Source organism: Nestor notabilis, unplaced genomic scaffold (genome assembly GCF_000696875.1).
Source record: "Nestor notabilis isolate BGI_N333 unplaced genomic scaffold, ASM69687v1 scaffold6806, whole genome shotgun sequence".
NCBI classification, from domain to species: domain Eukaryota; kingdom Metazoa; phylum Chordata; class Aves; order Psittaciformes; family Psittacidae; genus Nestor; species Nestor notabilis.
In genome coordinates, this window is record NW_009932476.1 from 62,367 (window position 1) to 83,293 (window position 20,927).

The 20,927-nt window shown below is 42.5% G+C and overlaps 1 protein-coding gene across 1 annotated transcript in view; it reads right to left on the reverse strand.

The window, feature by feature from the left end:
* Positions 1–20,308, reverse strand: part of TNC (tenascin C) — a 45,029-nt gene extending 24,721 nt beyond the window's left edge. The window contains exons 1-10 of the mRNA XM_010016418.1: positions 19,846–20,308; positions 17,624–18,937; positions 15,630–15,893; positions 14,661–14,776; positions 14,415–14,571; positions 13,549–13,818; positions 12,271–12,456; positions 11,697–11,786; positions 11,310–11,573; positions 1,298–1,570 (exon numbers count right to left, since the gene is read on the reverse strand). Coding sequence (XP_010014720.1) covers positions 1,298–1,570; positions 11,310–11,573; positions 11,697–11,786; positions 12,271–12,456; positions 13,549–13,818; positions 14,415–14,571; positions 14,661–14,776; positions 15,630–15,893; positions 17,624–18,937; positions 19,846–20,308 — 3,397 coding nt within the window. The remainder of the gene's footprint in view (positions 1–1,297; positions 1,571–11,309; positions 11,574–11,696; positions 11,787–12,270; positions 12,457–13,548; positions 13,819–14,414; positions 14,572–14,660; positions 14,777–15,629; positions 15,894–17,623; positions 18,938–19,845) is intronic.
* Positions 20,309–20,927: the final 619 nt, after the last annotated feature.

The following is a 20,927-nucleotide window of genomic DNA, read 5'->3' on the forward strand; positions in this document are numbered from 1 at the left end:
ACCTCAGCAGGGCATCTTCTGCTGCTTTTATGAAGTTAATAAGAAGAGAGCACATCGCATAGTTAGGCAGGACACCCATGATGTCTGTTTACTTATTTGTCCCTCTACAGACTCCTTTGTCTAGCCACATTTGTCTGTTTTCAATGGGCAATCTGCTACCAGCTCACACTCAGGACTCTCAAAGCACAGGACTTCTGCAGCAGGACACAGCCCAAGGCAAGTGACTTGTGCCAGACACATTTCTACCTAAGCCAGGCTGCTTAAAGCATTATTGAAACAAGCAAGCTCTACTGTGTTTCATGTTTTAACTCTGTTTAGTTCTTAATGTGTACTTTTGTTCCCTTCTGTGCTGGGGGAAATCAAATATGAGCTAGCTCTGGCTATCTCAGAATCACAGGAGGTTGCAAAGGTCTGTAAGGAAGCCCAGAGACAGCAGATATTGTCCAGCAAAAATTATCTGAAGGAAGAGTCACTGAGCCATACAGGGTAGACAGAGGTATGTATTTACCTCTCACAAAGCTCAAGATAGGCTCTCTTTTCAAACCACCATCTTTCACAAGATCAGCCAGAAAATTATTGATAATAACATTCTGATAACATGGGGCTTACCTTCCTTCTTTCAGCTCAGTTTTATGTTAAGTTCTGCTGAAGTCGGTCTTCTTGCATTGTATCTTTTTCAGACCAACCAGGCTGTTTAACAACCTTCTACAGCTTATTATATGCTACTGCTCTTGGTAGGACTTAATTTGTGTTCTTTTCTATATGAGAACATATAGAAGGTGTCTGGCCTTGTATTGAGTTAGATGCACACACTATACACCTAAGTTTGTCTTTACATGGATGCTAGTGCATCGTTTCACAGGTAGTTTCCAAAAGGTAAAAACTAATCCTGCTCTTGGGTTTTAATTATCTGGGCAATAAAGAATGGATTTTTGTAATTTTAAAAGGCAACCTGAGCTTTTCTAAGCATGCACAACAGTCAGTTGGGGTTTGCTGTTAGTGTCAACCAGCAAAAAGCAAGTAAAGGGAACAAAACAAGCCATTCAGAGGTGTGTGGGGGAAATGCATTCCTAAAAGTGAAAGACTCCATGGGGGCACTGAAACTCCTATTGGAAAGTCTGATCAAGAGACATTTCCATGCCAGAGATGTTCAGCCAAGCTTTAATGAGTTCAGTGCTCCCCATGCAAAGCTGAGCAAGTGAGCAAGCTTTGCTGAGCAGTTGCAACAGCTCTGGCTCCCATTCCTGTCTGCAAAGAAAGGGAGCCACCAGGCTGGGTGAGTGACTTGAAAAGATACCTGTCATGATTTCAACAGAAAGGGGTTTGGTCCTGTAGCCTCGAATCACACCATGAAGTGTGATATTATAAGGTGAGTTGGCCTTGAGGCCTGTGACATTCATAAAGCGCAGTCCGCCTGGGACTGTGAAATTCCGGGTTTCTTCAGGATTCTCAGACTCCTGCACCTGAATGATAAAGTTCTCATATGCCCCATCAGCTGCTGTCCAGGTGAGCTGGAAACCATCCCAGCCAGTTTCTGATACTGATAATGTTCCAAGCTCAGGTTCCTCCTCTGAATAAGGACAGAGAGTCAATCAGTTACTCACATTACAGACTAGTGGTGATGACATATTATTTAATCATGCTCCATGTTAATGAATGTCACTTACAATCAGTGACACAAAGATGCACCCACCCCCCCACCCCCCCACACATTTACATTCTCAGCTGCCCCAGATAACTTGCAAAGTCTCTTCAGAAACATGGGACAACAGAACAGTAAGAAAAGAACTGTAATAATAAATAATACCCACATTAATACTAAAAGACTGTTTACAGAAAACAGCTTTTAGACCATCTTACAGCTGCAAGTGTCTTGCCAGCATTAGTTGCAAATGACTATGAGATGAGTAAGTATTACTATAACCACTGTACTCACTATTAACAACACAGTGTTTGCCATTATGAAGTGAATACTGCACCCTGTTGTAAGGGGAGGAAGATACCGAGTTTCGCAGTTGGAATTCAGATGTTTATGCTTTTAATTGTGTCCACATGAAGGATGTTATTTACTCTTCCAAACTATTTCTAATCCAAAAAAATAAAGAAGGGGAAAATTCCTCCATGTCTGCATATCTTTTGTTTGATGGATTTGTCTTCCTTTTATTACAGTATTCTGTCCACAAAACCTTCCTGGGGCAGAATGCTTTGGATTTTCAGTGTTACTGATATTGATCTAAAACTGAAATCTGCATACATAGAAACGAACATTCTCATAAGCCATCACAAGGGTGACTGAGGAAGTTGGGAACCTAATCAGAGCTAACTCTGATGTTGTTAAATCTGAAAGTTTAGGTCATTTTCTCAGCAAGAATAGAATGTCCTCTGTTAGAGAGGAAATACAACTAATTCCTTCAAATTAGCAGTTATATGGGAAAATGACAGAGTAACACCTGGATTTTTCCTCATGGAAAAACTTCCTGTTTGATCTATCTGTGGCCTTTGGACAGCGATAACTTTTAGCACTTTCCTTGTTTATTTGCACTGTTAGCACATCAGCACTGTAACAAGAACAGAATCCATCTGAATAATCCCAATCTGAATTTATAAGATGATGCATGAAGGAAAATGGATCTGATTTGTCAGTTGTAAACTTCAATGTTAAGTTTCATGCCTATTTTAAGGCAGAAGATAGAGTGGCCCTGGAGTAAATGAAAATTAGACTTAGCAACATTACTCATATAAGCTAAAAAAAGAGTGCTTATTGTATGACTGCTGCATAGCCTTATATATGTAGCTGGGGTAGTGTTTTCAGAGGCTGAGCACTCACAGATCACAGTCAGTTATCTGCAGTGAGATTCACTAATGTATAGTAAATTGCTACTGTAAATTGCTACTCAGGAGCACAAAAGTTTTTATGAGCTTTTCACATCCTCTTGGAAAGAAGAGATTGTTCATGAAATAACACAGTGATGTTCAACCAAAAAAAAAGCATGAATTCAGAGCTGGTTTGCTATATCAAGAACAGAAATTAGACTCATTGTTGTACAATAGGAATCCTGTTGAAATAGCACTGTTGAGCTGAAAAAGAGAAAGCAGGACAGAAAAGAACTGTATCAGAAATAATGATCTTTTGGTGGCAACAGAAACAAATCAAACACATTGCCTTCAAATGAAGATGAAAAGTAAAAGCTTGATTATAATAAGTAATGCAGTAATCGTCACAGCTTAAAAGCAATTCAGATTACTCTGACGAGTGCTCAGTCTCATTCACCTCCATGATGCAGAGTCCCTTTTCCTCCCGTTCCTTTCTCATGCATGTCTGCAATGGAAGTGCACACAACTCCATCATGCTTTTTAGGGACCAAAAGATTCTCATGCAAGATCATGCACCAACTTGGACTATTGGGGACCTCCAAACGCCTTATGCATAAAACATCCAACATAGATGACAAGACAATGACAATTTCATGGTAAATGATATCAAGGGGTGATGTTTCCTACTTAAACTAGAAAAAAAAGAGAGAACTAACTATTGAGAAATGAGGTGCTCTAGCCTTGCAGTAGTGTGAAATAACCTGTGTGTTTCTATGCACATATTTTATCTCATGCTGTGAATTTGGGTTTGGTGGTGGACAAGTAGAGTCATTAATCTCCAGCAACGTTCTCCAAATATGATCTTCCTCACTAGTACTTAGATCATTATCGAACTAAGCCCTGTAGCTATAGGTCTTTTTCCTCATGAAATTCATGTAACAGGGAGAAAAGGTGAAAGGAATACTCCCAATGTGTTACAATCTTTTTTTTCTCCGACATCACCACTTCCATGCCAATGCTGCGATCAACAACATCCTTGAAATCTTTCTTGTGCTCGAACCCCTATGCAGATAAATATCTGCAGCATCGTGCTATTTTCATGTGCCTTGTAAATAGCAGATGCATCAACCTCCCTCGTTACATGCAATTTGAAAGAGTGAATTGATGATATATCACCTCAAAAGCTGTATGGGGCATTTTCCATGCTGCACCACTCAAGGCTCTCATTCCATAGCAAAAAGAGTTCTATCCCATGCAAAAGGAAGAAAGAAAAGAACAACTAAGGAAGGATGCATCACTCACAAAGCCCATCATTTCTGCAGTGGGACAGCAGTATGAAACGAAGTTCTGTATTTCAAAGCAGAAAAGGAATATATGGCTAATGAATCCACAGAAAACACCTGTAGTAGCTACGGCTTCCAGGGACCAAGAGAGCTGACCTTGAGTGCTTCCATGGAGGCTAATCTGGTTATTATGTGCTTGCTCTGGGATTGGTAAATTCTGTTTCACGATGGTTTCCTGGCAAAAAGATTTCCTGTGTTCTGTTTAAACTGGACAGGTCTTTCAGAGTGATAAAGAACTGATCCAACACCTCATCCTATGCTGTCCAAGACAGGGTGAGACTAATGAAAGTCTTCCGTGTTATGTTAAGGTCATGAAGAGCACCAGTGGCTTCTGAGATGGGAAGGTCAGTGGGCACTAAAAGCAGGGCATGAAAATCAGTGCTGAGGTTTGTTAAGTAGCTTAGCTCTGTAGGTGCAGGGCTGGTGGGATTAAATGATGTTTCACTGATTGATTCTCATGTGTTCTGACTAGAAGTGCTAAACAGAGTTAAATTACAAGTTAGAATTTCCTGATAATAAACTCCCAAATATACCAAAAGCCAGCTAATATGTGCTACAAACAGTTTGTGTGTTTTGCATTAAAGAGCTCTAAGAACACAGATGGGTATGTCTTTTTTGGAGGCTGAATCCAATCCAAACCACAAGTAAAGGTAGCAACACCAAGCACAGTGTGATCCTCACACAACACCACTAACTAGCAGATCCAGAACAACAACCGTTAAACACAGGGTGAGCTGAAATGGTTCCAGCAGACAAACAGGCACAGCCTCAGTTGATGTAAATCAGTACACTTTGGTTACCTCCAAAGAACTTTGCTAATTCACACCGGTGAGGATTTGAACCCTAAGTCTCTCAAACATGCCTTTTATCTTTACTACAACACATCGGTTACTACTCCTGATACAAAACATAAGTGGAATGCATGCCAAATACTGCAAACAGGTCCAAATCTAGACTGAGAAATCAGCCACAGCAGAAGCATGCTAAATCTTATCCTACCCAAGCAAAACCAGGCTTGGAGGAGTGATTCATCTGGATACATGCAGGATTTTCATAAAAGGGAGAGGGACACACATCCTTACCTAAAAACTAGAACAGAAAGGACCTGAGCAATCGTTCTTTAAGGAGATCCAAAGGAATGGAAGGGAAAAAGACTTGACCTTCAATATGCTGAATGATCTATGAATACATCCTGGAGCACAGTCAGATTCTTAGAATCTGAGTAGTGTGGCGATGACAGAGAATGTGCTCCTGATCACAGCTGCAAGGCAAGAAGCAGGTGATTTCTCTGACATGCAGAATTATCTCCTCAGTAGTGGCAAACCATGACATTTCACACCTCAGTGGCTGCCTTGTTTAAATGCTTCACTTGCATTCGATTAAGAGAGAGTAAGTCATCTTCCATCATCAATCAAATTAGCACAAATACATACTCAGGATTCAGTATCTGTCTTCAAATTCACACATGTATAAGAGAAAAAGAAGTTTTCAGAGGAGAAAGATCAATTAAAAATGAAGATCGATGTAAATGCAGAAATGTTATCTTGAAAATATACTCTCAGGTCAAATAAAGATGTAAACCCATTTTTTTCTGCTAATGTCCAGGAAGGAGGGAAGCGGATGAGGCAAACAGTGATTTATATTTACACATATCATTGATATTCTTGACTCAGGTGGGGGCCTGCCTTAATTACTTCAGCACATGATATGAAACAGGCTCTATCAATGCTGTAACATGAAGACAACCATCACCTCAGTTTACCTGCATATTACCACTAGTGTAATTCCCTCTTTCTCAGTAAACCAACTGTCAGAACTGTAACCCGACTGCACCAGGGTTACTGTGCTCATGTAACAAACAGGAAGACATGCAGTGTGGAACCATTAGCCTTCTGGGTCTCTCAGCTGCTTGTGCACAATTAGATGTCAACCAGCTCTTTCCTATTCTGGGAACAAGCAAAAAACCATCAAGCATCAAGCAAGTGCACTGGTACTTGTTCAGCCTTGAGGCTGCCTACTTGACATGCATAGCGGTAGCTGGGCTTTACTGTGGAGTGTTTCTGCGGAAGACATGCATACGGCAGAGTGAACAGACCAGTGGGGAGGACAGGGCAGCAGTACATGGCACAGATAGAGCTCCATGCTCTGAGTCGTCCCCCTGGGAAACTGCCATGCATTTCCTGACTTGGAAACAAAGGGAAAAGATTAAAAAAATACAAGGGAAAAAGAAAAAAGTAAAAGGCTGATATTACACTCCTGATACACTGAGGATCTGTGAGAAAACTCTGTGTAATGAGAGTCAAAACTGGCTTCTCATTTTCCCTCAAGAACTTGGTTACTCTAATTTCCACACAAGAACTTGGTTACTCTAATGTGAATGGGAAATACAGCAGCAGTTCAACTATATTACACAAAAACTGAGGTACCAACTACCTAAATGGTACTTTAATTCAGAATTTTGCTGTTGCATATGGATTAATTTTATTCTGCCAGCTTTGCCAACTACATGGCAGGTTGCCATGTACAGCTTGTCTCATGGAGCATATCTAATTATATGTAATTACATTACCTCTGATTATTTTTCAGATGTAATTCTGAATATTACCTTGGGTTTAATGACTCACAAATGAATTTGTGGAAAAGAAAGAGTGGTCTGTATACATGTTAATACATGCAGGTATTAACACTCATATACACCACATAAAGTTCATGTATAATAGAGGAATATGTGTTTTTTTGTACAAACAACAAATAGGAAAATGAATATTATAGGAATACATGGAAAATTCTCTGATACTACAGACAGTATCAGTGTTCATTTTTTAGCACATAGGATACTATAATAGATAACAGAAAATTTGGAAAACCATTGAACTGTAGGATAACAAGACCAATAGAGTTCAAACACTTGACTTGGCAACCAGGGGAATATATGGGGAGAAGAGAAAGAGAGCTCTAGGAGCCCGAGGTGGGTGGATGACAGCCAGGTAGAGTGATTCATGGTGGCAAGATGAATGAATAGTTGATGCCAAGGAGCTGAAAGTGATGTAGAGGGGAAACTGGATGGACAGCAGACATATGCTCTTTCTCAGACTGGAATACTTCTTAATTTAATTCTCTTAGTAAAATCTCCAACCTGAATATGGCCTAAATACATCTATACTGCTGTTGCTAGCCTTTTGAGGAATTCCACAGTAATGCTTCACTGGCAATTTTACTAAAAAGAAGGCTAATGTCCTGCCAGGACATTTCCCCAGTTCCTTGGGATTCAGTCTTCATAATACAGTATTGTGTATTATTTCTTGCTTCTTGGATTTTATATTTTTTGCCAAGAGGAGCTATCAGCCAGTTTCACTGCAGTCTTTCACAAGCTCAAGCACACTATAAGATATAATTGCTTATCAAGGTATTTTGGTTCTTTTCAGAGCTCTCTGACTAAATAGTTTTCCCCTCTCCAAAGCAGCTGACTAAACTGGGCTTATAGTGCCTGTGCACCTCTGAATTTCATAAAGAAAGCATTGCAGTAAGTCATAAGCCAGAAACACTACAGCAGCTCCCATGAAAGTCATGTTCTAGCAGAGGAATAAGCTCAATAAACAGACAATCTTCACCTGCAAATTTAGTTTCCCAGTACCAGCACTGCAGTTTCCCATTGAACTGCCTCACCTAATCATTCTTCCTAGTGTTTGAGTTTGCATAAAAGTAGGTGGTGCAATCTAAGATGAGTGGAAGCCAGGAGAGGAAGAGGGACTGGCGCACAGCACAGACAACAGTCTTTGGTAAACAGCATAAATTGTCTCAAAAACATTCAGCAGAACGGAAAAGATACTTCTCCAAGCCATGCTCCTACGTGCAACTCACTTCCAGATGCAAGACAGTATCACAACCATGATTCATGAGCAGTTGCTGCACAATCTGGGTCCTTTAGCAGATGAATTCAAGGTTGGCGCTTGGTTTCTCTAATGTCCACTCATTTATTTCCACAGGCCTCTCGTGGCTGGTGTATTACCACCCGTCCTCCTCCACGACTCACACTGTGCTATGCAGGCAGGGTTCCAAACCAGAGCAAAAGCAAAGCTAGACTCTAGCTGCTCGACTTCCTCAGAGCAGGATTACATGCTCACCCTACAGAGTAGTTGTTAATCTGATGAAACATTCTCAAGATACGCTGACAGAAAGGTCCCTCCAACTTGTAAAATGGCTCATTTTCTTTGATTTCAGAAGCAGTCCTAAACCAAAACCTTAGTGCAATGCTGGATGGGACCTCTAACAAACAGGTAGTACCCTAGTTCATGGTACCTTTCTTAATAACAGCAAGGAGGTACCTGTTGTAGCCACAGCTTCCAGAGGAAAAGAAGACTGTTCTGAAGCTGATCCATACACCTTGATTTTATAGGAAGTGTTAGCTTGGAGGCCATCAGTCATAGCACCTAGGGATTCTCTGGGCAGGAAGATTTCTGCAGGGGGCCCAGCTGCCAGTGACACTTCCTTAAACTCCACCACAAAATTATTGCAGACTCTGGTATTCGCATACCAGGAGATACTAAAGCTGTGGTCTGTCACCCTCGAGACCACAAGGTCCCTCAGTGCATCCTCCTGCATCCCTGAGGTCTCTGGAGCATGAAAGCTCCCAGAGCCAGGAAGCTCCTCTGGGTCAGGAGTCATTGACTGCATTAGGGTTTGACTGTATAGAGCTACAAAGAAACAGACAAGCAAGTGGCAGTGTAAAATAGTCGTTCTTCCCTTTTCAGTACAATAAAATAACATTTAGCAAACTGTTCACTTTATAATCTTTATCATCCCTTGAATACAGAATTGTGGACATCACTTACAAAAACCTTTGTCACTTGAGCTGCCCTTTATCCATATGAAGAGACAGAAGCATCAGAAAGCTGCCATCCTATACTATGGAAGGTTTTGTGACGTGTTCTTTGTTTGTGAGCCCTGAACATTTCAGCTGTCTGTGTGGAGAGTTAATACACCTAAAAAGATAGTAAGAAGAATGCAAGAGGGGAGAGAAGGTACCAACAGAAGATATTCAGCTCTGGGGCTGAAAGAAGCTATACCCTCAGCAATAGAAAATTCACTATACAAATAAATAATGCCATGTGGGAAACTCCTGAAGAGCAGCTAGCAGAGATGCCTGACTCTGATCAAGAGCCTGGGAAGAGTGTAAGATAAAACACTGGCAGAGTGGAGAAGCAAAGGAAACCACCTTCATTGGTACATTTCATTAAATTCTGCCTCCAGAAAGTCTGAGAAACGTGTGATGTGGCACATGGTGATTTCTGTAGGAAAAGGAGTTTGTGCGGACTGTCTGCTCCACCCTTTGAGAAGAGCTAGTCCAGTCCTAGCTGTGCAACTGGCATATTCCACTTCAGTAATTCCTCTCTCTCCCTGGTTGCTCCAAGGATTTTCCCCAACAGTGCAATGGACCTGAGGTCCCCCATAGCTCTGCAAGAGAGGGTAAACCAAGTTTGTTTGACTTAGCCTGAGGACTTCAGGATCTCTCAAGTACTGGGAACACAAAGAGGATGGAATTGAGGGTGGATAAAAAAGTAAACTGAAGAGAAGGCCTCATCTCCTATACGTCACAGGTTTATAGAGCATTTCTGCCTCCATGTGTTTGGATTTGTCCATTCCTACACAGGAGGGAGGTCACAGACACAGGTTGTGTTGACTACTGCTGATGCTTCTAAGAAGCCCACTGCAGAGAACTCTGTTTACCGGCTCCTCTTAGTAAAGATGTAAAACAAATACACTGGCCAGGTGAATGGATTTATTAAAAATCCAAAACCAAATCAGGAAAAAGAAGTCACCTTGTGAGACTTGGGAATGTGGTGCTGGAAAGGCCAGACTGCGAAATTCCACAACATGTTGTTTCTGCTGTTTCACCATGTACACATACTTCTTTTGAGACTGCTCAGTCTTCAGACAGATGGGGAAACAGGTAAGTTGGGAAGAATCAAAGCCTGCTCACTCCTGCCGCACAAACCTTAAGCTTCCTTTTGTATGTGCTTGCCTCAAGGCTTCCTAATATTTCCCAACACTGGAGTCAGGCCTTGCACCAAACAAGTAATTCAGTACTGATGGTTTTCTGTAGTTTAGATCATACCATAAACCTCTCTGCAGTACTGGATAAGTGGACTTTATAGAGCACTCAGAGGTTCTGCTTGCATGGACAATACCAGGGAATATGAAACTAGTTTTGATTTGTTAAGTTGTTATTAATTTGTAAAATCCATAACTTCTGGCACATTTTTATCTCATAGTTGGTGTCTTTGGGAAGAAAAAGATAAACACTTTGATACCTGCTAAGGACAGTAATTGTCAGATGATTCTGATTTCACTGTCTCTGCTCACTTACAGCAGTTTAGGCTTTGCCTCAGAGGATTTAGCCTGAATGCATGTAAAGATTCAGGACTTACTTGTGCTCTGTACCAAGATACAATTCTGTGTGCAACAAACTCTGAGTTAAAATGTTTCACACAGAATAAAACCTTGTTCAGTAAGTAGTCCACTGATGCAGGTTAGTTGGAGTGGTTTGTACAAATGGAGATGACAGAAACAGCCCCCTTCTTTGTAGACAAATGTAACAGCCATGGTCTCCATGGAAATGGTGACTGTGACCAGATTTGTAGGCCCATCTGGCTTTTGGATGAGAAAACTGAAAAAAGGCAACATCAGAGCCCTGTTGACCCTGCTTAAACATGATGGGTGGAGGCATGCTGTGAAGAGAATTCACTAGGCAGAAACAAGTAATGTTAAACACATTCTGGTTGCTCTTCCTAGTTTTTGGCTGTAGAAAACAAAACAAGTTACAAGTCATAATGCACAAAGAACAGCCTCATTTAAAACAAAGGGTGAGGTCTGCATTTCATGGAGGACAAAGAGCTGTGTTCTTTGTGAGTCTTCTCAAAGGCTAAGCAAGAAATCATTGAGAACATGGAGCTAGACACAGGAGGCAGGAAAACGCACATCTATCCCTCAGTTAAGCCTGTGATGCTAGACAGAGCTAAAAGTCTGTTTTGCAGGCAGTTGATGTTTTTAAGCAGTTCCCCAAACATGGCTTACAAAACCAGATGAAGAATACTTGGGCTAGTCATTGCCCAATGACCTGGTGCATGGCGCTCATCAAAAGCTGTTACTCACCAGTAGAACCCTTGACAGTTGTGGGTTTGCTTTTGTGTCTGCCTTTCTCCACCACCAGACTGATGGTGTATTCTGTCCCTGCATCCAACCCTCGCAGGATAAAAGAGGTTCTATCCACAGGGATCTCCACTTCAGTTTTCTTTCCAGAGGGGTTAACAGAAATGAGGCGATAATGATCAAACTTGGCCACTGGTCTTCTCCAGCGAAGGGATAAAGTGGTTTCAGTGGGGTCAGTGACTTCCAAGTCCTTGGGGTTATCAAGATCTACAGGTTAAAAAAGCAAAGCTAACAGAGTAACATCTATTAAGGGTGTCTAGCAACAGCTCAGAGCCTTATCCGCCTGATTTTCTGCTTCCTCCAGAGCAAAAGGGGGATCAAGCTACTCACCAGTGCCAGCATTAATAGTAGCAGGAGCACTTTCCCTGTCCTGTCTCACTGCTGTCACACCAATGCCATATTCAGTTCCAGGCCTCAACCCTAAATGAAGAGAAACAGAAGTATGAGTTTCTGTTCATGGAATATGCCTACAGGCATTTGTTTAAATAAGGAATCCTGAATGTATGCAAGTTAAGATATATGCTTTCCTGTACATGAGGTTTCAGTTGACCCTCCAGCTGACCTGATGTTAATAAATCTTTTTCCATGTACATGCTTAACTATAAAGATTATGCCTGAGATCATATTTTGGACACTGGGCAAATGCATAATCAGAGGTAGCTTCTATTCAAGAGCTTGCAGTACAGGTACCTCTGCCAAAAAAAAAGCACATAAACATCCATGTGACATTTGCCTGTATTCAAAATGCATAGCCTCTGCTTGTACCTCTTATGTACAAGCATATACTTATCTTATATACTACTCTCTTATGTACAGAGACCAAAAGGGTATTTTTGTACTACACTGCTGTGCTGTAGGTGATGGCAGTGGCATGACATTAGTGACAAGCTCACCATTCCCCTACCTGTGAGTGTAGCTCTGGTTGTAGCTTGGTTGCCCTTTGGCACTGTGATCTCAGTATGGTCTCCACCAGAGATAGGAGCAAACTTAATGCGGTAGTTATCAATATTTGCATGGCTGTTCTTCCACTCCAAAGTAATGCTACTGTCTGTCTGTGAGACCCGCTTTAGGTTTTTTGGAGCATCCAAATCTGTAATTAATAAACCAATAAATAAATAAGAATAGTTCTGTTACGACAGAAGTCTTATAACAGTACTTTTTAGAAGGTGAAATGATCCATCAAGCTGCAGTTAAGTTCCCTCTCACATGATACTGCTATGTTCTTAACTACATCAAGTAGATTTCTTTTAGCATGAAATGGGGAGTTCATTAGCTGTGGAGAAATCATCTGTGGAAGAAATTAAACTTTTATCTCCTAAAACAAAAATAACAATTTCAACTTTAGCAATTATTTTCTTTACAAAATAGGCTTGTGAAAAAACACATTTGGATGAAAATACTAATCTTCCTCTATAAATACCTCGGCTTTCAAAAGGAAAAAGGCTGCTGATCATCTCTAGAATTTCTGTCCAGTAATTATCTTGCATTCATGGCTGAAAGGAGCTCTAAGGCTTAAAAGAAAAGGTGAATATTACATAGAAGTTCAATGGGCTTTCACTTTTCACACCTACAGCAGGCTCAAATCCTGCTCTGAATGAACAACTACATTTCAGGATGAAAAGGGAGGTTATTTTCTATGTACCATTTACTCAACTCCCTTAATGCATCAGACCTTGACGACATGCTAAAGGACTCACACTTTCATAAAGCATTCCCAGGATCACTAAAGAGCAAAGTAAATTTATAAAAGCATGACAGAAAACATTTGAAGAACTGCAGTATGAAAACAAAGCAGTTTTCTGCTAGTCTGTTATGCTTTAGACAAAGAGAAATAAGGTCTTAAATGGAGTAGAAATCATAGAAGATAAGTAACCCAGAGGAATTTGTTTCCTGAAGTGGAGATTTAGGGTATGACGACCAAAAGCTTCTAAGAGACTTAACAGCATAATTTCAATTTTCAAAATACATTTAGACACTTGAGGAGTATATTTTGTTGAGCCAGTAGGATGTATAAGGCATAGAAAAATGTTCTCCACTTTCATGTACCTCTATAACAGTGCTGCTGATTCTGTGTTGTTGAAGTAACTTATCAACTCATGCAACACAACACAAATAGCACAGAAAGACTGATGGTGACTGCATTACCTTTCCAGAGGTTGGAATTGGGATCCAAGCCTCTTACCTGTGACAAAGACTTCTTTCACGGGATCGCTTTCCATGTCCCCTCGACGAGAGATGAGCATCACTTCATACTCTGTGTGTGGCCTCAGGTTTCCAATAGAATATTGGTTTTCATCTTCAGAGAGGTCAATGGTTGTCCTATCCCCTGGAATATCTTTGGGGCCATAAGTGAGCTCTATGCCTTCAATTTCAGCCAAGGGTTTGGACCATGTAATAAGAGCTGTGGTGTCTGTAACATCTTTTGCCTCGATCTGGCTGGGGGCATCAAGCTCTGTTACAAAAAGAGTAAAAGGTATTTTTAAAAAAAATCTTGCCATAAAAATCATCAACATTCTTGTGCTTTCAATTTCTGATTCAAAATTAGAATGAGTGGCTTCTACCAACTGAAGCTTATCTTCATTTACTTTCTCCCTTTACTTTCTGTAGACAAAAGTGCGAAATGGAGTCAATTTATCAGAAGCAAATTCATCAAAATTCATTAACAACAGAAGCTGCCAAGCAAACACAAGCAGGAACCTTAAGAGGTTCTCCCCCTGCACAATACAAACTCTCCTTTAAAAAATTTCTTCATGCAAATAATACTGGATGAAAGAAATTCCATTTCCTGTTGATGTACAATGGGAAATAGAATAAAAACGCTCCTTGCTACCTTCTAGCTAAAAAAATTTCCTTTCCTCTTCAAATAGGTAATTTGGAAAGGAATTCATTTCTTTTCATGTATCCTTCATTAGCAACTCCACTACTACTTCTTTTCTCCCTATAAATTTACAGTATAGAGAACTTGGCATTCTCTTTGTTTAAAAACTCCCTACACCAAATAGCAGTTGTGTTATTGGTGACCCTACACCAAGTACAGATTGTGCTTACTTGTGGTTATCACTTTGGATAGTCCTGGTCCCCTGGTATTGTTTTTCACTATATGGAGGGACACATTATACTGTTGTCCTGGTGCCAAACCTGGCTGCATATAAGATGTCTCTGGCCTTTTCAAGCTGCTGGTTATATCTCCATTATCATCCTTTTTCTGTAACACATGGAACAATTGGTTAGTATTAGCATAAAAAATTCAGGCTCTTCCATTTGCATATGGCCTCTTACCATATGCTCCCTTACCATATTACGGAAGACCAGCTCCCAGCCATCAAATGAAAAGTTTACAGGATCCCACTCCACCTGGACGGATGTTTCTCTAACAGATTTGAATTTCAGACCTTCTGGAGCAGGCAGATCTGTGACAGAAAAGAAGGATATCATTACCTGGTGACAAGTTCATCTAAACAGGACCCTGGGGGTGGGACATCTTTCCACCACTGTAAATATCTGCCTTGTAGTTATCTGCATCTGAGATGTTTAAACCCTCTTCACAGCCAGTTGTTCTTTCTTTGGAGAGATATTCCTCTGACCTGGTGTAGATGTCAGAGTAAAATGAATTTTGCCCTAAAAATTTCTTTTTCTGCCCTCCTGAAAGAAACCTAGTATGGACATTTAAAGATGGGTGACATGAATCCTGCCCCAGGTCTCTAGAAATGAGCACAGTGACAGAAGTCAAAGAGCATCTTTTGAGGCTGGGATGTTTAGCTATCAATCAGTGTGATGCGCACAATACAAAAAGGAAGATGAACAACAAATGAATGGTCAGGCAGTTAGAAAGAAAGTTCTGGTAAATCGCACAGAAGATACAAACCAAATAAAACCTCCATTTCAGCCAAAACAGTTTGAATCAAGTGATTTCACATTCCTCTTTTATACACTGTAACATTTTTCTGTTTTTAAAGAAAGCATTACCAAATTTTAAAATGGACCTTATTATGAAGGAGCCAAAGGTCTTAAATTTACAAAGACCCCCTGATACGCATTGGAAGGCACCGCAGAGAGTGAAAAAGTGAGAGACCTATACTTTGAATGCAGTCATTGGTATTGGAAAAGAACAGAAAATGAAAACGTAGAATGCTGGCTTTTTCCAGAACAGAAGGTGAATTGAAAATGGAAAATACAAAAGAAATAATACCCCCCAAAAGGGATGCAAATAAATACATACTACATTATAGACAAAAGAATGAATATAGGGAGCATTAAACTCACATGTCGCTACCCTGGCACTGACTGGAATACTCTTCTTGTTTTTAAGGATTGCAAAGACACGGATAAAGTATTCTACACCCGGCTCCAGTTCATGAATAGTGGCAACTGTCTGGTTTCCTGGCACAGTGAACTGCATATCTAAGCCACCACTGCCGGTAGGGACATAGGTGATGAGGTACTCATTGACGACATTCTCATGCTTCCATTCCAGATTGACGGTTTTATCTGTTATGTCTGTCACAGTCAGCTCAGTTGGAGGAGACACTAAGGATGGGAAAAACCAAAACAAACGTATAAGAGGTTTTAAAGGCTCAGAAAATAATGACTTACCCAGTTTCCCATTTTCCTAGGAGCAGTTTATATATCATCTAACAAACAGGGAATGAGGAAGCCATGTCCCACAAATCAGTTGCTCGAAGAAAGGAATGTTCAGCTGATGAAGAAGACAGACATTTCCAAAGCGCCAATTTCTATGTTTACACTTGCACACAGCCTATGGCTGACTGTGTTCCAAGCTCCTCCTCTCATAGCTACTGCACAAGACTACTATAGCTGGTTTCCTAGGGATTCAGACATTCAATTCAACTGCCAGTAACACATGATTTTACAGCTGTAAGTCCTGGGGTTTGCGTAGATTTTCCAAAGTAAAATAAAACATTATTATTTTTGTAAATACTTTCAATAGATTACTCCATGTTTGAAAGTGCAAGAGCACAAAATGTGGCTTAGGAGTCTTCCAGAAGGAGGAGATGAAAAATGGAGATTTCTTTTCAAGGGTATTCATTGTCTTTTGTAATGTTCCCAACCCCAAAGTACTCTTTGATTACTCTACAAAGATCTTAGTTTTAAAATTTCTCCCATGGGCTCTACTAAAGAAAACTATGTCATTTATAGCATAATGCCTGTCATTATCCTGCTGCCAAAATTTTCTATCTATTTTCATAAAGTCAGTAGTATTAGGAAACTAAGCATGTGGCTTCATAGCTAAGTTTCCACTCCAGCTGATTCCATGATTTTAGTCTAAGGTTTTATCAGGTCTACATTCACACACACACACACACACACACATATATATATAATCAAGATTTACTTTAGTTATAAAGATCTATCTCACCAAAGTAAGAGGTAGCCAAGGCCGCTGTGATAATCCTGAAAGCTTGAACTGCAATATTTGCACCATCTGGCAATTCCATTACGATGGTTGTCTCATAGAGATCACTCAGATGGGACAATATTATTTCCCATGTGTGTTCAGTCTCCGCTAAGTACACCCTCTGCCTCCACCAGGGCTCCAGCTCAGAGATCTGTCTTCAAAGCAAAGTCACTGAGCCCCTCTGGGGGTCTTGTCAGTGTGTATTGTCAGGGCTGTGTGTTTCATTTCCAGTTGCCTACAGTAGTCCTGGCATTGTAAATGCAAACCCCTTTCTTATCTATCCTGACCCTGGCTGTAAGAAATGTTTGATATCCAGGCTCCTTGTTTGCTGACATCGTTGCCTACATTACCTCATTCCTGTAAGGCTAAAAATTCTTTAGTCAAAATTCAGCCCATATTCTTTTGACTAATCCTGCTGAATACCTAGTAAGATGACTCTGGATACATCTCCCTCTTCTCCACATCTAGAACAGTTTCTTTCAGATGCATTTTGTTTTTTAAGCATCTAGAGGTACTATGAGGAACTGAAAGGTCATGGTGACAAATCCCAATCCAGTGGCATTGTGATGAGGGCAAACTGCATCACCATTATCAGCCTGTTAGCTTGCTGACCACCAAAAATCACCAGTAACCTCTAGACTATATAGCCCTGAAAGGTCAGGGAGGTCAAAAGCTTGTTACTGTTGTTGTTACTTCTCCGATTCAGCTGTCTGGGTGATGATAAATAAGAGTGGCAACAGGGCCTGGCTATATGCAAAGGGTTCACAGAGCATCCAAAGCTGCTGGAAGGGCACAGGGAGTTACCACGGGGAAGCAGTTCAAAAGAGACATTGCAACCTACCGTCGGAGCAGTCGTCCCCCATGTAGCCATCCTCACAGGCACATCGTCCGTCGATGCAGCGGCCCACGTTGTTGCAGTCATTGGGGCAGGACTGCTCTCGGCAGTCCTCCCCTGTGAAGCCCTCATGGCACACGCAGCGCCCATTGATGCAGCGCCCGCGTTTGTGGCAGTCATCGGGGCAGGACAGCTCGCCGCAGTCCTCCCCTGTGAAGCCATTGTCACACTCGCAGCGCCCCTCCACACAGCGCCCACGGTTGTGGCAGTCCTCGGGGCACCGCAGCTGGCCGCAGTCCTCCCCTGTGTACCCTTCATCACACACACACTGCCCATTGACACAGAGCCCACGGCTGTGGCAGTCGTTGGGGCACCGCAGCTGGCCACAGTCGTCCCCAGTGAACCCTTCATGGCACACACACTGCCCGTTGACGCAGCGCCCGCGATCATTGCAGTCACTGGGGCACCGCAGCTCCCCGCAGTCCTCCCCAATGAACCCTTCATGGCACACACACTGCCCGTTGACGCAGCGCCCGTGGTTGTGACAGTCGTTGGGACACCGCAGCTCGCCGCAGTCCTCCCCCGTGTACCCCTCATGGCACACACAAAGCCCACTCAAGCAGCGCCCGCGGCTGTGGCAGTCGTTGGGGCACCTCTTCTCACTGCAGTCGTCCCCCACGAAGCCCTCGTAGCAGACGCACAGCCCGTTCTCACAGCGCCCATTGCTGTTGCAGTTGTTGGGGCAGGTCAGCTCACCGCAGTCCTCCCCGGTGAAGCCCTCCTCACAGAAGCAGGTCCCGTTGACACAGCGCCCGCGGTCGAAGCAGTCGTTGGGGCAGATGAGCTCGCTGCAGTCCTCGCCGGTGTAACCCTCGTCGCAGACACATTCATTATCCACACAGCGCCCGCGGCCGTGGCAGTTGTTGGGGCAGAGGGGCTCACTGCAGTCGTCGCCTGTGAAGCCCTCATGGCACACGCACTGCCCGCTCATGCACCTCCCGTGCACACTGCACCCCTGGGGGCAGAGCTCTTCACTGCAGTCCGTGCCCGTGTACCCCTCAAAGCACACACAGACTCCATCGGTGCACTTGCCTTGGTCGTTACAGTCGGCCGGGCAGGAGGCCTGGCTGCAGTCCTCACCTGTGAAGCCTTCATTGCAGATGCATCTGCCCTGGACGCAGAGGCCCTGGTTGAAGCAGTTGTGTGGACAGGCTGGTTCAGAGCAGTTGGGACCTTTCCAGCCAGGCTCACAAATGCATCCGCAGATCTCGATGCTGTAGTTGCCGTGTCCACTGCAATAGGGTGTTGTGTCCAGGCGACCTGTACCAATGATCCAGAAAACCAATTACTCCCCTTGGCTCTGGGATGCATCAGGCCAGTGTGGCACAGATCACCTAAAAGTGGCCTAATATTCCTAGCTCCCTACAGGAAATAATTTCCAGAATCACCAAAGCTTTTAAATGACAATACCTCCTTCTTTTTCCGGTGAGATTTACTTTACCAGGAATGCTTTAATTCACACTGATGCCAGGGAAGAGTCCCTGCCAACTACTTGGTTAAATGAGGATGCTGGATTCCTCTGCCCTTCTCCAAATCCCTCTTCCACTGACTGAGCAGCTTTCCTGACTGCTTCATTAGGGCTTGCATCATGAATCATTATTCCCCAACTCACTCCCAAACATAAAAAGCCAGGCAGCAGTTGTATCATCAACTGTGAGACCAGCTCTGTGCTCTGAGGGACAAATTAATACTGAGAAGACCCATGTTTCTCTCTTATATGACCAAGCCCTTACCTTCTTTCTCCCTTCCCTAACTATTTGTGCTTGTCTATTGCCTTATGTCCTGCTGTGCTTTTATCAGTCTCTCTTAAAGAAACTTGGAAACGAGAACAGTTGCCTTACAGTTTACTCAAGGGGACAAAATGTGGAGCCAAGAGCTTGGACTGTATGAGTTCTAATCTTAACTCCGACACAAACTGACATCATGCTCAATGCCACAGCTACAAAGCAGCCCAGGCAGAATTCTGACCCACAGATTCATAAACCAGCAAAGCTGTGAATGAATGGATCTTGCCAGCTGGCCAACTGCATTCCCAGTTTTGATCATGTTTCAAATTTAACAGGTTGACTTCTACTCATTCTTGAAACAGATTTGAGTATCTAATTGAAACAAGATCCACAGCCAGCACAAGAATTTCCCCAAAAGCAGCTCCCCCCAGTCTGCCTTACCTTCTACTGCCTGGGAATTGGGACAGCATCCAGCCCCACTGGCACACTGCTCTCGCAGGGAGGATACCAGCCCCTCCAGCTCCTCGAGTCTGCTCAGCAGATCCTTAATGTCTGGGGCAGCTGCACAGCCACAGGCTCGGCGGGGAATGTTAATCCTGTGTGTGAAGACAATCTGGTTCTCCTCATTCACCGTGTGCTCCTCATAATTCTTGACGGGCTCAATTTCCGCCTTCAGGTCTGCATCACCACTCGCTGCATCCAGGTCCACAGAGCAAAGGGAGCCAACAGGCAACTTAATGTTGTAGACATGGTTAAAAACCACAGGCTGATTATCCTCTGGCAAGGTCACATTTAGCCCAGTCTCCTGCTTCTGCCGTATAATTCGCTTTATGAGTCCGCCACTGACATGCTGGTAGAACAAAGCCAAGATCGCACAGGCCAAAACCTGTGTGAGGAGTCCCATTGTGGTGTTTAGGTCCTTTTCAAAGCTGATGGAATGTTATATATGTTTGGCCTTTGTATTCTGGAGCAGGAATTGGAGAGTCAGTTCAAACCAAGTTGGATATCCTTTCCTTTCCTAGCAGATTTGTTCCCTAGAAGAAGAAGGAGCAGTGTAAGGGATGAACCACAGTTACCACCCACAGTGAGAGGCCTACGACACTGAATGTGTGCTGGTGTCCTTAAAGAACACCTTTAAGGACTGGGGTGCTACTCAATGTACCATCTCACTTCACCCAAGCTGCTGAGCTTGCTTTCATATATAACAACAGACATCACCTTGTTTTCCAGGATCTCAGTGTGCTGGTGAACAAAATGTCACAAGACATGAATCTTGAAGGAAGCTACTATTATTTCCAATTTAGAGCAAGTATAGTGGAGTATGGAAGGTTTAACTGCCTTAAGCAGAAGTCTAGGGGATGGAAGCTTGCTGAGTCTCATCTTGACCAAAAATAACTACTTTCAGACAGAGGTACGTAAAATAAATGTGTTCTGTCATGATTCAGATAGATAACATTAAAAGTCTGTATTTCCTTCAGCCCTTAGTCCACTGTTTGAAGGTTACTGAAAGCTGGATCACAAAA